We start from the raw sequence: 18,383 nt of genomic DNA, 5'->3' as shown, positions 1-18,383 counted from the left end.
GACAAAAGAGAAAAGTTTACCGAAGGTCTTGTCAAACTCTTTGACATTCTTCATTGTAAATGTCTAATTCTTCTGTGCTCTGAATATGGATGTAATAATTCTGAATGTTTTCAAAAGGTACACAAAAATTGTAATTGCGCAAGAGATAAGAAGATTCCAGTGATCGAATTGATGTTTATTAAAGCGCAGAGAGCTGAGCAAGGAAGCATCAGCACTCACATGATTGCGAACAAAGATGTGCCAGAGATAAGAAGGCAAGAAGCTTCTGCTTCAGAGACAAGAAAGCAGAAGCCCTTCTGAGAAGAAAAGAGTTGGGAAACTAGAAGAAAATGCCAGTTTATTTTTAGTGAGGACAGTGATGACTCTGAGAAATCTGAATCAAATGTAGAGAACAAAGTTTAAAAGAAGAACAGTGAGATGACTGAAGTGTACAATACTCAGGATATAAGAAGCATTGCACTAACCAGTATTAGACATCACACTGGATTAGGAGGGGCAGCTGATATAGCAACTGCTGCTTGAATTGATGCTGGCTTCATCTTATAATTGATCATAATAAAGTTAAAAGGGTTCAGCAAAAGTTGATCAAAGAATTCAATGATAAGTTTAAAAGTGAAATAAAAGAGCATGCCATCAGCTGTTTACTCTTTGGTGGAAGAAGGAATGACACCAAGGTGATGCTTGACCTTGTTGGTTCTTTCAAGAAATTTTCAGGTATGGTATAGGAGGAGCACTATTCAATATGCAGTGAACAAGGAGGAAAATATTTGTGGTATTATGTTCCTGGGAAACCTACTGAGAAGTCTCTGGCAGATTGGCTGTAAACTTTGACCATCGGGAAACACCCGTTGCTGGGACGTGATCCCTGGCATTTTAGTGAGGGAAGATGTGCGAGATTAGATTCTTGTTGAGCTGTCGATAGCTTTTTAAGTGTTGGTTTTACATCAGCTAAATCAGGAAGGATGCCGTCAACTTTGATTAAACTGTTGTGAGATTCCGTCCATAAACATTTTATTTCATTGTTGACGTGCGATTTCAGGTAGTTACGGAGTTTGACCCTCAACCTTTCAGTGTAATGTTTAAGTGATTTCAAGTTTAATCCTCCTAATTTATAAGGGAGTGAGATGTACTCCGACACACAGCTGCTAACTGGCAAGGATAACCAATCTCTCACCGATTCTGTAATTTTTCACTGTGGTGTAGTATCCAAATTATTTATGATAGACAACATTTGCTTGTATCAGGCGTTTTTTCGCTTCAACATTGCATCCTTCATAATCATATATTTTTCCTAGGTAGAAGCTTCAATCGGCGGAATTGGTTTATCGTCGATGGTCAGCCTGGGAGATAATTGTTCATATCTACCATTTCTTTTCCTCATGCCAAATGAATTACACTTGTCAATTCTCATGCGCATTCCAGTTGCGCTACACCAGGCTTAGTTCAAATCGATCAATTTTTGGTCACTGTCAGTGCTATTCGCTATGATAGCAGTGTCATCGGCAAATTGAAGCCAAGCTCTGGAGTGTAGATTGGCTGTGGGCTCCCATATATAACCGCACTGTTGAAATTCGTCCCTTTCAATCAGTCTCATCAGTGGGCTAAAGCATAAATTGAAAAGTAATTGGGAGACGGGATCATCTTGGAGAACTCTTCATCTAACCTGCAATGAGTTAAACTTTCACAGCCAGAAACGGTGATTGAATAATCGCTGTAGATATATTCAATTAGCTTTATTATCTGAGACGAGATGTGATGGCGGTTGAGAGTAGACGAAATAAGGTTGTGGCTAACTCCCCCAAATGCGTTGCGGTGATCCAATAATGCAATGATGATAGTCCGTTGGTGTCTCTTTGCATCTTTAATCAATCGATCAATCAATCTTCGTTTAGCGTTCAGAGACCCAGTTTCCCGAAGTAGGACGTTGTTTTCTTTGCCATCAATTTTTTGCGCCAAATTAGACGAACAGTTGTATCCATTTTTTTTAAATTTAGAGCTTTCATGTCTTGCTCGATTGACTGCGACCAGGACTTTTTTGGACGGCCTTTGCGACGTGTGCCAGGTACTTCAACATCTGCAAGAGAAGTTATGGGACTGTTTCCACTTTGTTTGACATGACCAAACCACCGCAGATGGTGTTGCCGGCATTCATCCTTTATATCATCTAAACCAGCACGACGCAGGATTTCGGATTTCTTTGCACCTTTAATCATGTGGGTTAACATTTGGGTGTGTTCAGTTAGACCATTAACTTTCAAATAAAATCGTTTTTGGATATTTTTGTTTATTAGTTTGTTGGTTTCCAGATAGCGATATATTCTATTGTTTATTAGTGATGAGAATATCTTGTAGAGTGTTGACTGTAAAGTTGTTATACGAAAATTTGATGGATTGTCTGTTGAGTGGCGTTTGTTGAAGAAGACTATTGCATGGCATTTGTTGAAGTAGACTGTTGCATGACGTTTGTTGAAGAAGATTGTTGCATGGTGATTGTTGAAGTAGACTGTTGCATGACGTTTGTTGAAGAAGATTGTTGCATGGTGATTGTTGAAGTAGACTGTTGCGTGGCGTTTGTTGAAGTAGACTGTTGTATAGCGTTTTTTAAAGGAAATTGTTGCGTGACGTTTGCTGAATGAGAATGTTGCCTGTCTTTTGGCAGTGTTGACTGCGAATGTGATGCCGAATTCGCAGTTTCCTTGTCGTTTCCTTGTCGTTTCCTTTTTCCTCCGACAATTTGAGTCTTTTGTGAATGGCACATGACCGCTGGTGCATTTTCAGACCCTTGCGTCCCTTGCATAATTTACCACAGCAACATTTAATTAAGTTATTATTATTATCAGTATTTATTGAATAATTATTAAGAGAATTCGAATTAAAAATGCTGGCAGAGATATTAACGTTAGTATCTGCAGGCGAATGTACAACGTTACTATTGAGATTTGCTGTATTTTTCGCGCAACGCCAGGAGTGCCAGCACTTTCAAACGATATATTACAATATGGATATGTAGTTGAATAAACTAGTGAAATGTTGTTTAAAATTAAAATAAGATAAATAACGAGGTAAAATTCGAATTTTAAAAATGACGACATATTCCAGACAACTCAGTAAATGTATCAAACTAATTTAAGACTAATTTAAAAAAGCTCAAATAAAACATAAACAAATAACATCTTTTGACAATTTTTCAACTAGTTTAAATTATTTACAACTTATTGAAGAGTTACATTGATTATAAGCATTATATTACTCAGTCATTCTCTGTCAACTTTAACAATTTCAAAAATTGTTCACGTCCGACCATTTTCGATTTCTTAAAGTTCCAACAGTAAGTACCTCAATATATTTTATCGACAAAATAAAATTTTATAAAAATAATAAAATTTTATAAAAATAATAAATTTTTTTTAAGTTATGAAGATTTTTGTGAGACCACCCCCATTTTTAGTGTTTTTTGTTCAAAACTTCCACGCCACATCTTTCAAACTAGCCAATATTTGTTAATGATTTTTTTTTACTTTATAATGAAACAGAATCAATAAAAATTATTGCCCTAAATCAAAAGATATTTTGCACACAAAAAATTGTATTTTTTGAAAATTTTCACGCTTTCGAAGATTCATAGCTCAAAATCAAAATTAAATAATTTTTTGTGCTATTAGTTTTTAAAATGTCAAAAAATTGAGAACTTGTTTTGTTTAGCGCCATTTTTAATTATAACAAATTTTTTCAATTTTTTTTGTTTTGTATAGTGCTTTTATAACTTAACAACATATCAAAAAACAAGCGTCAATTTTTTTTTATTTTTTAAACTTAAAATTATTATGCAACTTGTTAACAAGTCAATGAAAGTATGCTCCGATGGCACTCAAGTAATTTCTTTAGTCTAGCACTACAATCACTACTTCTAGTTGTCGCGAGTTCGATCAGACCTCTGTGGCTTTGGCTTTTCTGTGTGTGTGTGTGTGTGTGTGTGTGTGTGTGTGTGTGTGTGTGTGTGTAATGTACGTATGGCTTTGGCTTTTCTGTGTTTGTTTGTGTTTGTTTCCTACCTCGGGAAACTGGGTCTCTGGACGCTAAACGAAGATTGATTGATTGATTGATTGTGTGTGCGATTTTTTTTTATATCCAACCGAATTTTAATTTTTTTGACAATCATATTGTGCAAAATAGTTAAAAAGGTTAACATGCTAATCAGACATTCTGCATTAGTTTCACTTCTGACAAATTTAATTGTTAATACAAACGAAGCAATTTCGAAGAAATGTGTATTGATTATTTTATTAGGTTAAAAATATTTTAGCTGAAGTTAATTTTATTTGGTATTACAATTTGTTAATCTAACCCAAACAACCATGTCTTTAATCTTGACAAACTGTGGTTAACTTTGTTCAAAAATTTTTCTTTTTAATATTGTATTTTACTTTGCCAGGGAGAAAAGTCATGATTTTACGTATGCTCCTGATAAAATTGCTTACGAGTCTAAGATGTCTTCCTCGCTAATAGAATCGGGTAGTTGTGCAAATACAATAAAAGAAATGCCACTGTCTAGTGATATTCAAATCAACGTTAATAAACCAGATCTGAATGTTATAAACACTGTCGATAATATGAAGAAGAAAAAAACAAATAAATATCAGCTAAAAAGAAGGTTGTCATCGCGATTAAATAATACAAAGCAGATTACAAAATTCGATGGTGATGATAAAGTTTCAAGTATTAAATGTCCTAAACAAAACGATCATGCCGACGAAAGTAATGGTAAATACGAAAAAATAGTTTTAAAAATTAACAAAATGCATATATTGCCTATGAAAAATAATGAGGATAATTCTGAATATACCATTAATAATGATTTTGATATGCTTCTAACAAGTGGGGAGTGCCAAAATTTGCCTGTTAAAGTAGTTACAGATGACAGTTGTGAATTGAACAATAAATTACTTTCCGCACCTGAGTTAATGCTTAGCAAAACATCGGACAAACTCTATTCTGATTCTTCAATCGACGATGTCGCTGTTTCGTCTATGAACGGTAACCAAACTATATTCATAAATCTGACGGTATTATAAATATTAGATATCTGTTTTGATATTTTTTTCAGAAAATGTTGAATTATATAATGAATCTCTAAAAACTCCAAATAATTTGGTTATATCTTCAGATGATATTGCTGTTTTTGGCAAAATTGATATTGATTTTTCAAAATATCATATAAAGGTATAATTGGTTGAAGTTTGATTCAATTAATAAAATAATTAATTCAATGTAACCGAACTAAAGTTTCCCATCTCAATGCCTTTTCTGGTGGCAGTTTAAAACGGTGGGCCTGGCTCATGGCAGCAATGTGGATGCAAATTTTCTTTTTAATTTAACTCCCGTAGTCTATACTCTTGAATGGGTAACGGAGGTTTATAATTAGAGTTCTTCTAGATAACTTTCTATCCCTTGCTGATGTGGTGTATCTGCCTGAAATAACCAGTTAAGGCGCCGGTTATTCGCTTCGCTCTCTCTCTCCTGTAAGTAAAAAAGGTTTTTGTCGGGTTTAAACGATGAACCACGCGTGAATGGCAGGAGCTGGACTTGATGGTTTGAAGCTGTGTTTTGCGCTTTTTTTATGTTTATTTATAAGCAGCTCAGTCAAACGCTGAGCGGCTTACATGTTATTCTACACTTATAATTAAACCTTTGTGCCATATGGTTGTACCATCCACACCACACGATTCTCATTATGTATGCACTCTTAACCACCGCATCATACGTGTATGATGATCTTTGAGTTTTGGACAGACAGTATTTGAACCATGTCAGCAGCGTGAGACATGGCACTTCTACCGACTAGCTAAGTGACTTTACCATCCGTTTTTATGTTGTTGAAATCAATCACTTTTGTTTCTCTTACTTGAATCAGTCTGCGACATTATGTACTTTGGGACAATACAATCAGTATCAAAACAGTCACGTTATTTTCACATCTGGGGAATGTGTCAGACTGTACTGGCTTCTATACTAATGCGACGAGTTTTCCCACTACTTCAACGTTCAGCAGGCAACTTTTTTACTTCAGAACCGGGAAAATAGGCAATAAATGAAGATTGATAAAATTAATTTCAGTAATTTAATAAATAAAAAAAAATTAATTAATCGAACCATGACAGCAGCGCGAGTTAACTCAGTCGGTAAAACATAAAACAAAATTTACAATTTTTAGAATATTTCTTATTTGCACACAGTTTTAGATTTTAAATATAAATTATTGATTATATAATCAGTGCTTACTTAAACCTTTCTGTTCTAAGATTTTAATTTTGAGTTGTTGACGGTGTGATTTTTATATATCGTTCTACGTATGAAACAACTATGTTTTTATTAATATTGTTTTTATGAAAAAATAAAAATTTTAATATTACTGTTATATAGCTTCTAGCTAATATGCAGGAACTTGTATCTGATTTGGTTCAAGATATTGTGAAAAGTTCACCAAATGTAAGTAATTTTAATTCTTACTTTTTGATGAAAGTCAGTTCTTGTTATCCGTTAAAAAGCTTATTTAAATCGATATAAAATATATTTAACGGTTAATTCTATTGTCTGAATAATTCTTCAGTCAGTTATCAATAGATTAAAAATAGGACACTCAGCAATCACACATTCCTGGATCCTCAACAAAACAAAGTCACCTTATTATGAAGCCTGCGACAAAAAACTATCTATTCAGCATATATTAACTTAATGTGAAAAATACGATCAGATCCGAAGGAAACTCCGGGTTCCATCAAATGTAGAATTGCTCTTCCAGAATAGAAGTCAGGAAGTCTTGATTTCATTTGTGGAGGAGATAGATTTGATCAACAGAATTTGAAGTTTTCTAGATGTCACAACAAAATAATCAGCTTCTAATGATCCAAGGGCGCCGTTAAGCTGCAAATAAATAATTCTACTGAACATACAGTTTTGCTTAGAAAATTTGAAATCTGAGCTGTCATGGTCAAAGTCTTTAAAATTATCTCCAAAATTAATTATGTTTAAAATCACATACAAACATCCAAGTGTTTTCAGCATAATATTACAAAATGTGCATCTATTTTTGCCAAATTTAACAAAATCAGATGTTTTTCACTCACTGTAAGTTAGTCCAGATTTCAGTGGCAGTCATTAAGGATTGCATTGCATCTATGATTGATCCGATTTGGAGTTGTTATTAGCCATTTTTTAAGTTATTTTTGAAACAAAACTCAATTTATAGATTTTCTGTAGCATCTAATAAATCTAGTGAGTAATAGATCTAATTTTCATTAATTACTCAACCGCTGTTTTTGTAATTTCTAGAGTTTTGAAGAACGCGGATGTTTTCTTTTTTTTTCTAGAATAAAATCCAGAATGATGTATGTTGGGACTGGATCAAGTGATTATGATATTGATATAGAGAATAATATTACCAATTTCATGTCCTTGCTTATTGAATTATCTAAACTACAATCAATTCGTCGGTTTAAATAACGTCCGACATCATAGACGATTTTGAAAAAACAAACTACTGATTGTTTTTGTCGAGATGGAGTAAACATTTCTTTTATTTTTTATTCCTTGCCCGTTATCAATAAAAAAACTTTTTAAAGCGTTTTAGAACTTATCAAGTTTAATGGAATCGACTCCCAATTACTTTTATTTTTCACAGTTTGTGCTTTTTCTATATTTCTAACCTCCATCGATTTTGTCTTAATGTTTTTAATACGACGATAATCTTTTATGACCTAAACTGCGTTTTATTTTATAACAGTCATAATTTGTTGACCATAACCTGATGTTATCCAGTTTGAAGCAGCGGCTGACTGCAATAATTTGAACAATAGAGAAAAACTAGCCTTGTTACTCATCAATTTGATATTCATGATTTCATGTCATGCCAGTATTGACGAAATCATAGACATTCTATCCGGTTCGATTTGAAGAGCGGATACTAACAAGTGGAGAATAAAAAAAAACAGCCACGAGATGACAGCATTTTTATCGGATACTGCTTGTGCTAATATTTTATTACGCATCCTATAAAATCATGAAAAGTTAAGAGATTTAAAGTCTTTTTTTTCAAGAATTAATTTTGTACTTGGGGTTAGGCTAGTGTTTTAAAAATCATTTTATATTTATATTTTTAAATTAGTTCAAGTTAAATTATATTTTAATAACGTATTTTTATGCGTTTTAAAAATAGTTTTTCATCAAACCTTGTTATTCTACATCTGAATTTATGGGTCGTGCCACAGTCGATTTTTTATTTGCAAAATTTATAGACCGTGCGAGAAGTTCAGCATGTAAGTGATGCATTTCAAAATGGAACAAATACACCTGAGTAGAATTTGGATGAATATCTAGTCAGTTTTTACAAACTAATTTAAAATACGCCAGTCAGATTTTATTGAAGTCCTTTTCTTCAAGATGTTTCTCTTATAATTTGAAGTCTTGAGTAATTGAATTGAATGCTGTATTTTAACTTGTACTAAAAATTTTAATATATCTGCTCACATGTTAGTGTGCTGTGTGTTTTTGATTTTTTTAAATTAATCAAGAGAGATTTGTTGATAATATTATATAATGAAGTTACTCGGCACACGAGCAATTAAAGAAAAAAACTTGTGCTCGTTTACAAGCGTGTCCAATTAGAAACCAAACGTTTCTCCTCGAAAAGATGGTAGCAATTACAAAATAAGAGGCAGTTCTCTCAAACACGTCGGTAAAGAAGTAAACGTTTTGGCATTTTCATAATTCATAAGGCATACTTCATACTGTGTTACCAGAAATATCATAGTTTTTTTGGCGATTGTCATTTCCACAAGTATTTTTACGGCAGAAATAACTTTTCCAAACCAATCATGCATTTTAACTAATAAACGAAGTATTGAAGGCTTTTTCTATCTGTTTGATTGATTTAATAAAGGGTTTATAGCTATTGTTTATGAATGGCTTTAGCAAAACGACTAGAATGCGATGGTTGTTGTTGTTGCCCCTCTGTTGACACTTCTCATTTGGTCAGACGGAGTCTGAGCCATTTCGCGATCGCAACCGGATTTTGCCACAGATCTGTTGTGTTGAGCGATGGGTTTTTTGGGCAGCGGAACAGATGAGGTACATCATCCGGATGTGATAAACCGAACACTTAGTATCGTCATTGCTTTTTATTTTGGATCTAACTTTTAAGGATGATGCAGTGGCCAAATCTAAGTTGGACTGGATTTTTCGTTCGGCCCTTGACCGCGTTTATCCTGATCCATCATTTTAGGAATGGAAGGTGACCATCCGTTGATCAACACGCGTGCTTGATATAATTCGACGGCGTGTTTGACAGCGTTTTTGTGGAGTGTCGCAACAACCACTTTAAGTTTGGTTTCGTCTTTGGTTTTTGGTAGAACCTGCCGCACCGCTGGTGACCATTTGGATATTAGTGTTTTTCGTGGTGCAGGGCAGAGGATCCTGCTTTGTGATTATGTTGCATTGGTGTGATGGACTGTACGATTGTAGAAAGAACTGCGAGGAGAGGAGGGCCGTATGATCTCTCACCGACAGCATCCGACACTCCAATAGCAGATATTGTTCCGCAGCGGCGCTTTGGCATCTGGTAATTACGTGGAGTGCGACATTCTGAGGACGTTAAAGATGGTTGAGGTTGGAGTCCGACATCAATGACCAAACGATGGTCTCCCATCGTCAGAACCGAACCATCTTACTCCATTCGATGAGTTTATAACCTCTAAATTTGTGATAGTGGAAATAATTTAATAAAAATGTTTTTAAACCTGTATAAAAAAATGAAATATTTGAAAATAGGTCGTTGATACCAATGCCAGTTCGTAAAAGATGATTGTCTCCAGTTGCTCTCGACTTCCTGATTTTATAAATGTTGTTGAAAAATTTTAAAAACGATTGTGCTGTTTGATTAAAGATTTGTTGTTGTGATAGCGGAGTTTCTTTGCATGACATTTTATCGTGCATATTCCCATATCTGTTTTTGCTTACATCTTTCATTACTTAATATTTTTTAAAAACTTTTTTTTACCGAAAAACAGCATTTTTTTAAATATACAAATCTCATTCAATTTTTTGCACTACATTCCTGTATTGAGCCGTTGGATATTGAGTAACTTCAATCAAAATACGTCTCTGTGTATTTTTAAACGATTTTAATAATTCATCAATATCACTACTCTTACGTGGCCAACCGATAACGGAATCAATTTGAAAAATTTATCGTCCAAAATCGAGTTAGCCTTACAGTGAATTTAGCAGAATAATTGGAACCAGAAAATAATCATAATAAACTTAATGACTGTACTATCGGAAATCTTATCTTAATTACTTTTAAATCACCAAACATTAACACCAACCAGGCACTATGATTAAGAAAATCGTAATCGCACAAGTTTTCATTATGTATGTATGTTTTAATGTACGTTTGTATATGTTTTGTTTATATACAAAAGTATTTACAAAAATTGATAAAGAGGTATAAATTTAATTTGTATAAAATTCAAGTTAATTTATTAAGTTAATTACTGGTAGGAATTATACTACGTAACAAATGAGCAAATCCTGCCCCAGTCAAATTTGTGTTTTTAAATATGATTGAACCCGACTCTGATCGGATTTGAGAAAGTCAAATCTACTCTTAACGATATTAGTAATTAAATAAATTCAACTTAACTAATCTTTTTAGTTAGAAACATAAATTTTAATGAACTTAATGAAAATGTTAATGTTTAATTTTTAAAAACTCATGAAAATATGTTTCGGCGATTTTTAAGACCGAAACCGGCCGAAACCGAACCTTTTCGGACAGTCTCTACTATTGAACTGTGGCAAAAATTTATCACATCGCAAACCGTGGATGTTTTTGAATTCAAACTATAATGTTTTTTAACGATGCTTGTTATTTTAAAGGAAAAAATTTGAGGTTTTCAACATTTAGTGTTGTAATTTTAACCAACTTTTTTCTATCCATTTTTTACTTCAAGTTATTGAAAATAATCGATAAAGAAGTGGATAAAGTTAAAGCCTCCTATTCATCAGAACTGGAAGCATTCAAACATTCAACAAGTAACAAATAAATAAACAATTTTTTAAACCAATATGAAATATGAAATATATAATTTTTTATTTTATGATCCAGATTTGCAATTTGCTGAAATGCTATTACTGTGCAATTATCAAAAGTCAAAAATTGAACAGAATAAAAAAAAGGAAATGTCTTTTCTGAAAACTAAAGTATGGGTTTGATATTTGTTCTTTTTGCTACTTTATTGTCAGTTGTTGATCATTTTACATTTTTTCCATAGTTGTGTCGCTTCAGTTATAACAGGGTATCACAACTAAATTCAGCTAACCATATATTATTAACATATATATATGTTATTTTTACAGCATGCCATCTATCTATACCATATTTTTCTCTCAAATCATTTATTTTCCGGCACTCGTCCATTAGGGTGGAGTGAATTTGGCAAAAAAATTTTCCTTATTTTTTAATTTCCTATATCACTAGTTGATGACCCTATGGGAAAGCATCATTAGTACAAAAAATTAAGTCTGCGACTTTATCTCGAGGTTGCGCACCATCAAGGCATTTCATAAAAATATTGTATTTGTACTTTTAACAAGAAAATATTTTTTCAATGCGCTTAAGAACTAATTTGTCTTTGTTATTTGTTTACAAAGTTCGCATGTTAGGCACGTGATGTAAAGAAAATTTGTTGTGGGACAAAGTATTGAAATTAATATTTAAAAAATGCCTAAAACTCAGAGAGATCCGAAGTGCCCTGTTATCGACAAAACATGGCGATAATTTGTTACCGACATATTGTGATGTGATCAAACACTACTTGTGGATAAGAAACGATATGCTCTAGCTCAACAATTGAAAAGATCCTTCAGTCAAAAATTTATGTGAAATGATTGCTACTAACATCGAACAAATTTGGAACAAAGCATCTAACATTAGTTATCAACAAGTCGTCGCAAGGTTGATTTTGTATTATAAGTACAAAAGTGTAAAAAAATTACGCGACAACTCAAGAAAACAGGTGTTCTATAAAGATTCATTGAAAAAGTTGTTTTATATCGCGACATTTAAGTGTATATCAAGATAATTATGCAAATGCATAACTAAAGTGCCTGCTGCTGAAGAAATTTTTTTAAAAGACCAGCGAAATGATCGCAAAATGTATATTGGTTCTGTGGATAATGTGATGACACAATCTATCCAACGTAGGGAAGCAAGGAAACGAAAGTATGAGGATTTTATGAAAAAACTTCGTCTACCCAAATGATAGTTTCAACATCTGGTAGTTTTTCAACTGATATATCAGATGAGAATGAGATTCGCATCATAGAAACGCCACGTCGATCTGGCAAAAAAACTCCGAAGTACCCTGTTATCGACAAAACATGGCGATAATGTGTTACAAATGAGAGGTCAGTTACAAAATCTAGCTACCGCATGTGACAGAACTGGAATTTCTGATCGATCTGCTGCATTTATTGTTAACGCTGCCTTGCTTGATTTGAATGTTATTGGTACAGACGATTCATCAAAAGCAAAATACGTTGAGAGCGAAAAAAAGTACGCAAACATTTGCAATAAAATTATTACAGCAATTTATTTCAACGGTCTTAAAGACAAGACTTTAGTCATGACTACTACTAACAATACAGCACATCGAAAAACAATTACTGAGGAGCATATTTCTCTCTTGTCAGAGCCAGATTCTGAATACATCGGTCATCTCTTTATTGATTCTGGAAAAGCAAATACGATTGAAAAACCATTGTTAATTTTTTTGAAATGAAATTTGAATTTCGTTCTTTCTTGGTGGCAGTTGGATGCGATGGCACAGCGGTAAACACGGGACACAAAAATGGAGTCATTGTTTTACTAGAAAAACACCTGAAATGACCTTTGCAATGGTTTGTGTGCCTGTTACACGCAAATGAATTACCATTTCGCCAGTTGTTTTCCAGTCTTGACGGTACTACAACAGGCCCTAATAGCTTTTCTGGCAGCATAGGAAAAAGGCTCGACAACTGTCTCGACTTCAAAGTAGAAGCATTTGAACCAATTCAAATAGAATTGCCAAACCTGAATACTGATTTGCTAAGCACCGATCAAAAATATCTTTATCAGATGTGCTCCGTAATTTCTGCTGGTACGGTATCACCAAACTTAGCTATTAAAGATCCAGGAAAACTGACACATTATCGATGGTTGACTTGCGCAAACAGGATTCTTCGGTTATATAGTGGAACAGCTAACCCGACGAAAAACTTGAAAGAATTAGCCAATTTCATCATGAAAGTTTACGCACCAACCTGGTTTGATATCAAGACAAAATTATATGACATTTCTTCAAAATGTCTTCTTGAAATTAAAATGTATCCTTGCCACACTCAGGCAGTAGAAAGGTGCGTCAAGCTCGTGACAGAGGCTTCAATATCAGAATAAAAGCCAGGCAAGATATACAAATTTTCAACACCAAATCTCAGTATTTTGGTAAAATGAAGGTGCTGAGACTTTGGAATTACGACATTCGAACAATTGTTTTTATTTTGATTTAATAATAACTATCAAATGTACTAATAATTTTAAGTATCAGAATATAAAATATATAGAAGCATTGTGTAAAATAAAGTTTCGTCAGTAAATCAAAAGTTTATTTTTTTTTAAAGTTCAAACCAGATGCGCCACCTGAAGATTTTGATTTAGAAAGCCAAAATTTTGCGCGAACACATCTTAGACAATGGGCAGTACAGGAATATTAAAATTTAAAAAAAAATTTTTCACTCCACCCTATCGTCCATACGTGTTCCATTTCTTCCATCTCCATACCACATAGTCTGCATGCGGCCTCGTCAATAATGTCAATTCTGTTCTGATAGCTTCTCAGTCCTAGATGATGCCCTGGGCGAAAGCGGCTGAGATTTACACGGTCTATTTTACTGAGTGTTTCTTCCTCTTTTACTGGGGGTCGTACATATACCGTCTTACATCTTGGGCAAGAGATTTTTTCAATTCACATAGTTTTTATAGTACAAATTCCTTCATTTTTTCAGTTTATACTCCTATGTAATAAGAGGAATAGCACATACATGGTTCATAAGCTATATGCAAAAGAGAAATCAGTATGTGTCGATAAAAAATAAATCTTCAAATAAATTAAATATAACTTCAGGAGTCCCGCAAGGATCAATCTTAGGCCCACTTCTATTTATAATTTTTATGAATGATTTTCATCTGGCTACTGACGCTCATCATCTTCTGTATGCAGATGATACTAACATTTTCTTCCCAACTAGCAATCCATCAAACGATGTAGAGATAATTAATAAAAGTTTAGATGATGTTTCAAATTGGTTCATCAATAATAAACTAATTTTAAATTTTTCTAAATGCAACTACATTCTATTCGGTCCAAAAATATTGACTAACACAATACCTAATTTAGATATAAAAATGAATAACCATAACATCCCACGCACATCCAGCACAAAATTTCTCGGAGTGATTTCTCGACAGCCAGGTCTGCCACAAGGAGTCTATGTTGGGCAACACATGATTCGCCAGGTATAACTTTGACATTTTTGAATAACTTTCGGTGTTGTTGCTTGACAGCGAAGAAATCAATTTGATGGTCCACGTTTGTATGTCATGAGATGTTCCAACCTCTTTCTAAAATATGTGTTCAGTAAACAAAACCCGTGACTTTCAGCAAACTCAAGGATGCGGTTGCCATCTTCATTCCGTTCTCTATAGCCAAAACCGCCATGTACGTTGTCAAAACCATCTGTTTTCTCTACAACGTGGCCATTGAGATTGCCTCCAATCAGGATTGTTTCCGATTTTGGTATTGTTGAGATGGTGTCAGAGAACGCAGCCCAGAAGTCATTTTTCATCTCTTCTGATTCCCCTTTCTGTAGTGCATATGCAGAAAAAATAATCATTGTTTGCTTTTCTAGGCGAAGTTTGATCCACATGAGACGTGAATTAATCCTTTTAATATCCAGTACTTCTTGGGCTAGCGGTTCTCTGACAAAAATTCCAACACCATTCCAGAATAGTTTATATTTTTTTTGTCTGAGTTGACATGACACCAAAACCACTTCAAATTTCATAGCGCGAAACCACTACAAATTTCATCAAGCTAGATGGTTCGTTGGATGAAACAGGCTCACTGAAGCAGTCTCTTAAACGAAGCAGTCTCTTAAACTTCTCGAAGAAATCAGAGCGAATTCACGTCTCAGCTACATCACTTCAAATTTCATCAAGTTGGATAGTTCGCTGGATAAAACAGACTCACTGAAGCAGTTTCTCAAACTTTTCAAAAAATCAGAGTGAATTCATGTCTCAGCTACATCAGCGAAAAGGGACAATCAATTTGCGAATTAATTAGCGAAGCACAAATAGCACGTTGGTCCAAAATCACTGACAAAATATCTGGGTAACTTTACCAATTTGTAATAAAATATCTGATTTAAAAATTGCCTGCAAATTCAAGTTTGTTTAAATATGATAAAGCTACAACTGTCTTGTGTCCGCTTTGCAACGTTCGCCAAAAAAATAAACGTCGTGTAAAACTGTGGTCTAACATCCGCTCTGACGAGATTCACGGACAGACACAATAAAGTGTTGGTGTTGATCATAAAAGAGTTGATGTCACTAGCTCCGACTTACTGCTGCCTATTAGCAGATTTAGAAATGGGAAACATTCGTAAAATGTCCCAGTTATTTAACACTTTACCTGCTGACATTGCCATTCTGTAGAAAATTGAGATGCTAGAACTGACGAAATGCCATGAAACTAACCTACTCCCATCCAAACAATTTAAACATAAAAAATACATAAATCTGAAACCACATTTAAATATCGACTATCTCAACTGCTCTATTATAATTAATACATTCGAATTATCGCCAATTGGTTCTTGTATTAAATTAAATTTATATTTATTTAAAATTTCATGGTCAATTTCCTTTGATTGATGTAAAATTTATAAACATTGATGTTAGCTCGCCATATGGTTTTATTGTGATAGAAACAATGCATGATGCTAATTAAATATAATTCTTACTTCTGTGCACGTGCCTTTATCATAGTTTACTCTTTCTACATTTTAAATACATTTCATTATAATTCATTTTATTAGATATTTCTTTCTATCGTTTGATTTCTTGTTTGGATGATATGAATAAATAAAATGTTTCAATAATAATAATAATAATTATTATTATTATTAACTTAATTTACGCTAATTAATAAATTCTCAAAAACGTCCTTAAAATACTTGTTCGTTGCACAATCTAGACAAATTAGTAGATCGTTGGGAATCATCAGGTTGTGTTTTGCTTACTTTTCCTGAAAGCAGAACAACGCTAATGGCTAATTGATGTCAGTCGCCACGCGTCTAGTCACGTGAAATACTCTTTTGCGTAGAAAAATTTTACTTGCAGTTATTTTTAATTCAGTAGATTTTATCGAACTAATGATGAATTTAAGCTGGGAAGTTTTTATTACATTTGGCATAGCCCACTTCAAAGTTTTTAATTGCTACTAATCTATCGTTATTATTACAATCGTTGTGAGTACTATTTATCATCGTTATCGTTACTATTTTGTTTTATCACTAATGCTAATGCTAACATTAACACCATTAACTTTTTTGTTAGATTAACTTTTTGCACTTTTTTATACTAACAATTATATTATCAGCAAGTTGCGGCACGCACTCTTTTTAGAATGACAGATAGCGAACGGTTTCCAGATCAAAAATTTATATTGATATCCGCTGGTCTAAATGCTGTTTTGCAAATTGCGCTGTATTTAATTTCGATTGAGTGTAATCAGATATCTCTGTAACGCCGATTGTAAAATTTCTCTAAAAGCAAAAAAGCAAAGCACAACTTGTAAAGTGAGGTTGGAATTGTTGGATTATTGAGTCGCGCTATGAAGTATTGGCGATCTTGCGACATTGAGCGTATTTTGGGTCAGTGAATAACTCAGTGTTTTTATAACTGTTGGAATTTAAATAAACGTTTAAACAAGTCTGTGTCTGAAGCATATGTGTTTATCTAACAAATCAGTAAACCTATGTAAGATCGTGCAAGTTACAACACTGGTGTCAGAAGCGGATTTTTTATAGATTAAAACTTCTGAAGAACTTGATACGACTACTCTGAGGAAGAAACTACGAAAACAAAACCTCGACTCAAAAGGAGCGAAAGGAGTTTTGATAAACCGTTTAAGGGATGCTCTGATGCTTTAAGGTAACGATCCTGATGAGTTCGACTTACCGAATCCTATGGCGGAGGAATTGAAATTAGAGTACGAAACAATGAGTAGAAAATTGGATCAATTTACAAACAAAGCCGAATTGCAAACAGCCACTGGAGGAACGAAACCTAATAAAGTAAAACCCGTCAAAGTGATAATTAAGAAAAACATGGAAATAAAATTAGACAGCAAAACATTGAAAAAACGATGAAGTTAGGCAGTCAAATGGAGGATCGATTAAGGTACCTGACCCAACCATTAACAGTAAAACAAAATACGAACATCACTCACCAGCTTTTTCAACTACTAACAAGTCTATCCTTAAGGATAATTCAACTGCGATAAGAAATATTTATACATAATATTTAACATGTTCGCGATAACATATTCATTCAGTGTTATTTTAACTTTTCTCATTTTACACTTTGTAAACTCAGTAAAAAAACACTTCTTTAAGTGCAAACAAAATCAAGGAAAGACCACTACGTCTATTCGTAGCTAAAGGATGCTAAACAACGAAAACCGTCATGACCCGAAAGAAAATAATGTAAGTTACAACAATGTAACAACTGCATAAGAAATATTTATACATAATATTTAACATGTTCGCGATAACATATTCATTCAGTGTTATTTTAACTTTTCTCATTTTACACTTTGTAAACTCAGTAAAAAAACACTTCTTTAAGTGCAAACAAAATCAAGGAAAGACCACTACGTCTATTCGTAGCTAAAGGATGCTAAACAACGAAAACCGTCATGACCCGAAAGAAAATAATGTAAGTTACAACAATGTAACAACTGCATAAGAAATATTTATACATAATATTTAACATGTTCGCGATAACATATTCATTCAGTGTTATTTTAACTTTTCTCATTTTACACTTTGTAAACTCAGTAAAAAAACACTTCTTTAAGTGCAAACAAAATCAAGGAAAGACCACTACGTCTATTCGTAGCTAAAGGATGCTAAACAACGAAAACCGTCATGACCCGAAAGAAAATAATGCAAGTTACAACAATGTAACAACTGCATAAGAAATATTTATACATAATATTTAACATGTT

At 33.4% G+C, this 18,383-nt stretch overlaps 2 protein-coding genes across 2 annotated transcripts; both read left to right on the top strand.

The window, feature by feature from the left end:
- Positions 1-2,878: 2,878 nt before the first annotated feature.
- HELRODRAFT_173189 (hypothetical protein) lies at positions 2,879-5,072 on the top strand (the record flags this gene model as incomplete). The annotated part of the gene is made up of 2 exons (XM_009019790.1): positions 2,879-2,898; positions 4,433-5,072. 2 exons carry the CDS (start codon positions 2,879-2,881, stop codon positions 5,070-5,072), a joined length of 660 nt encoding a protein of 219 aa, XP_009018038.1.
- A 7,383-nt stretch (positions 5,073-12,455) lies between these two features.
- HELRODRAFT_173188 (hypothetical protein) lies at positions 12,456-17,523 on the top strand (the record flags this gene model as incomplete). The annotated part of the gene is made up of 5 exons (XM_009019789.1): positions 12,456-12,610; positions 12,867-12,954; positions 13,172-13,449; positions 14,754-14,893; positions 17,306-17,523. 5 exons carry the CDS (start codon positions 12,456-12,458, stop codon positions 17,521-17,523), a joined length of 879 nt encoding a protein of 292 aa, XP_009018037.1.
- Between the last annotated feature and the right edge of the window lie 860 nt (positions 17,524-18,383).

This window comes from Helobdella robusta (assembly GCF_000326865.2).
Source record: "Helobdella robusta unplaced genomic scaffold HELROscaffold_25, whole genome shotgun sequence".
In the NCBI taxonomy this organism is placed as follows: Eukaryota; Metazoa; Annelida; class Clitellata; order Rhynchobdellida; family Glossiphoniidae; genus Helobdella; species Helobdella robusta.
The sequence above is the reverse complement of the archived record's forward strand: the minus strand, read 5'-3'. Positions and strand labels throughout refer to the sequence as shown.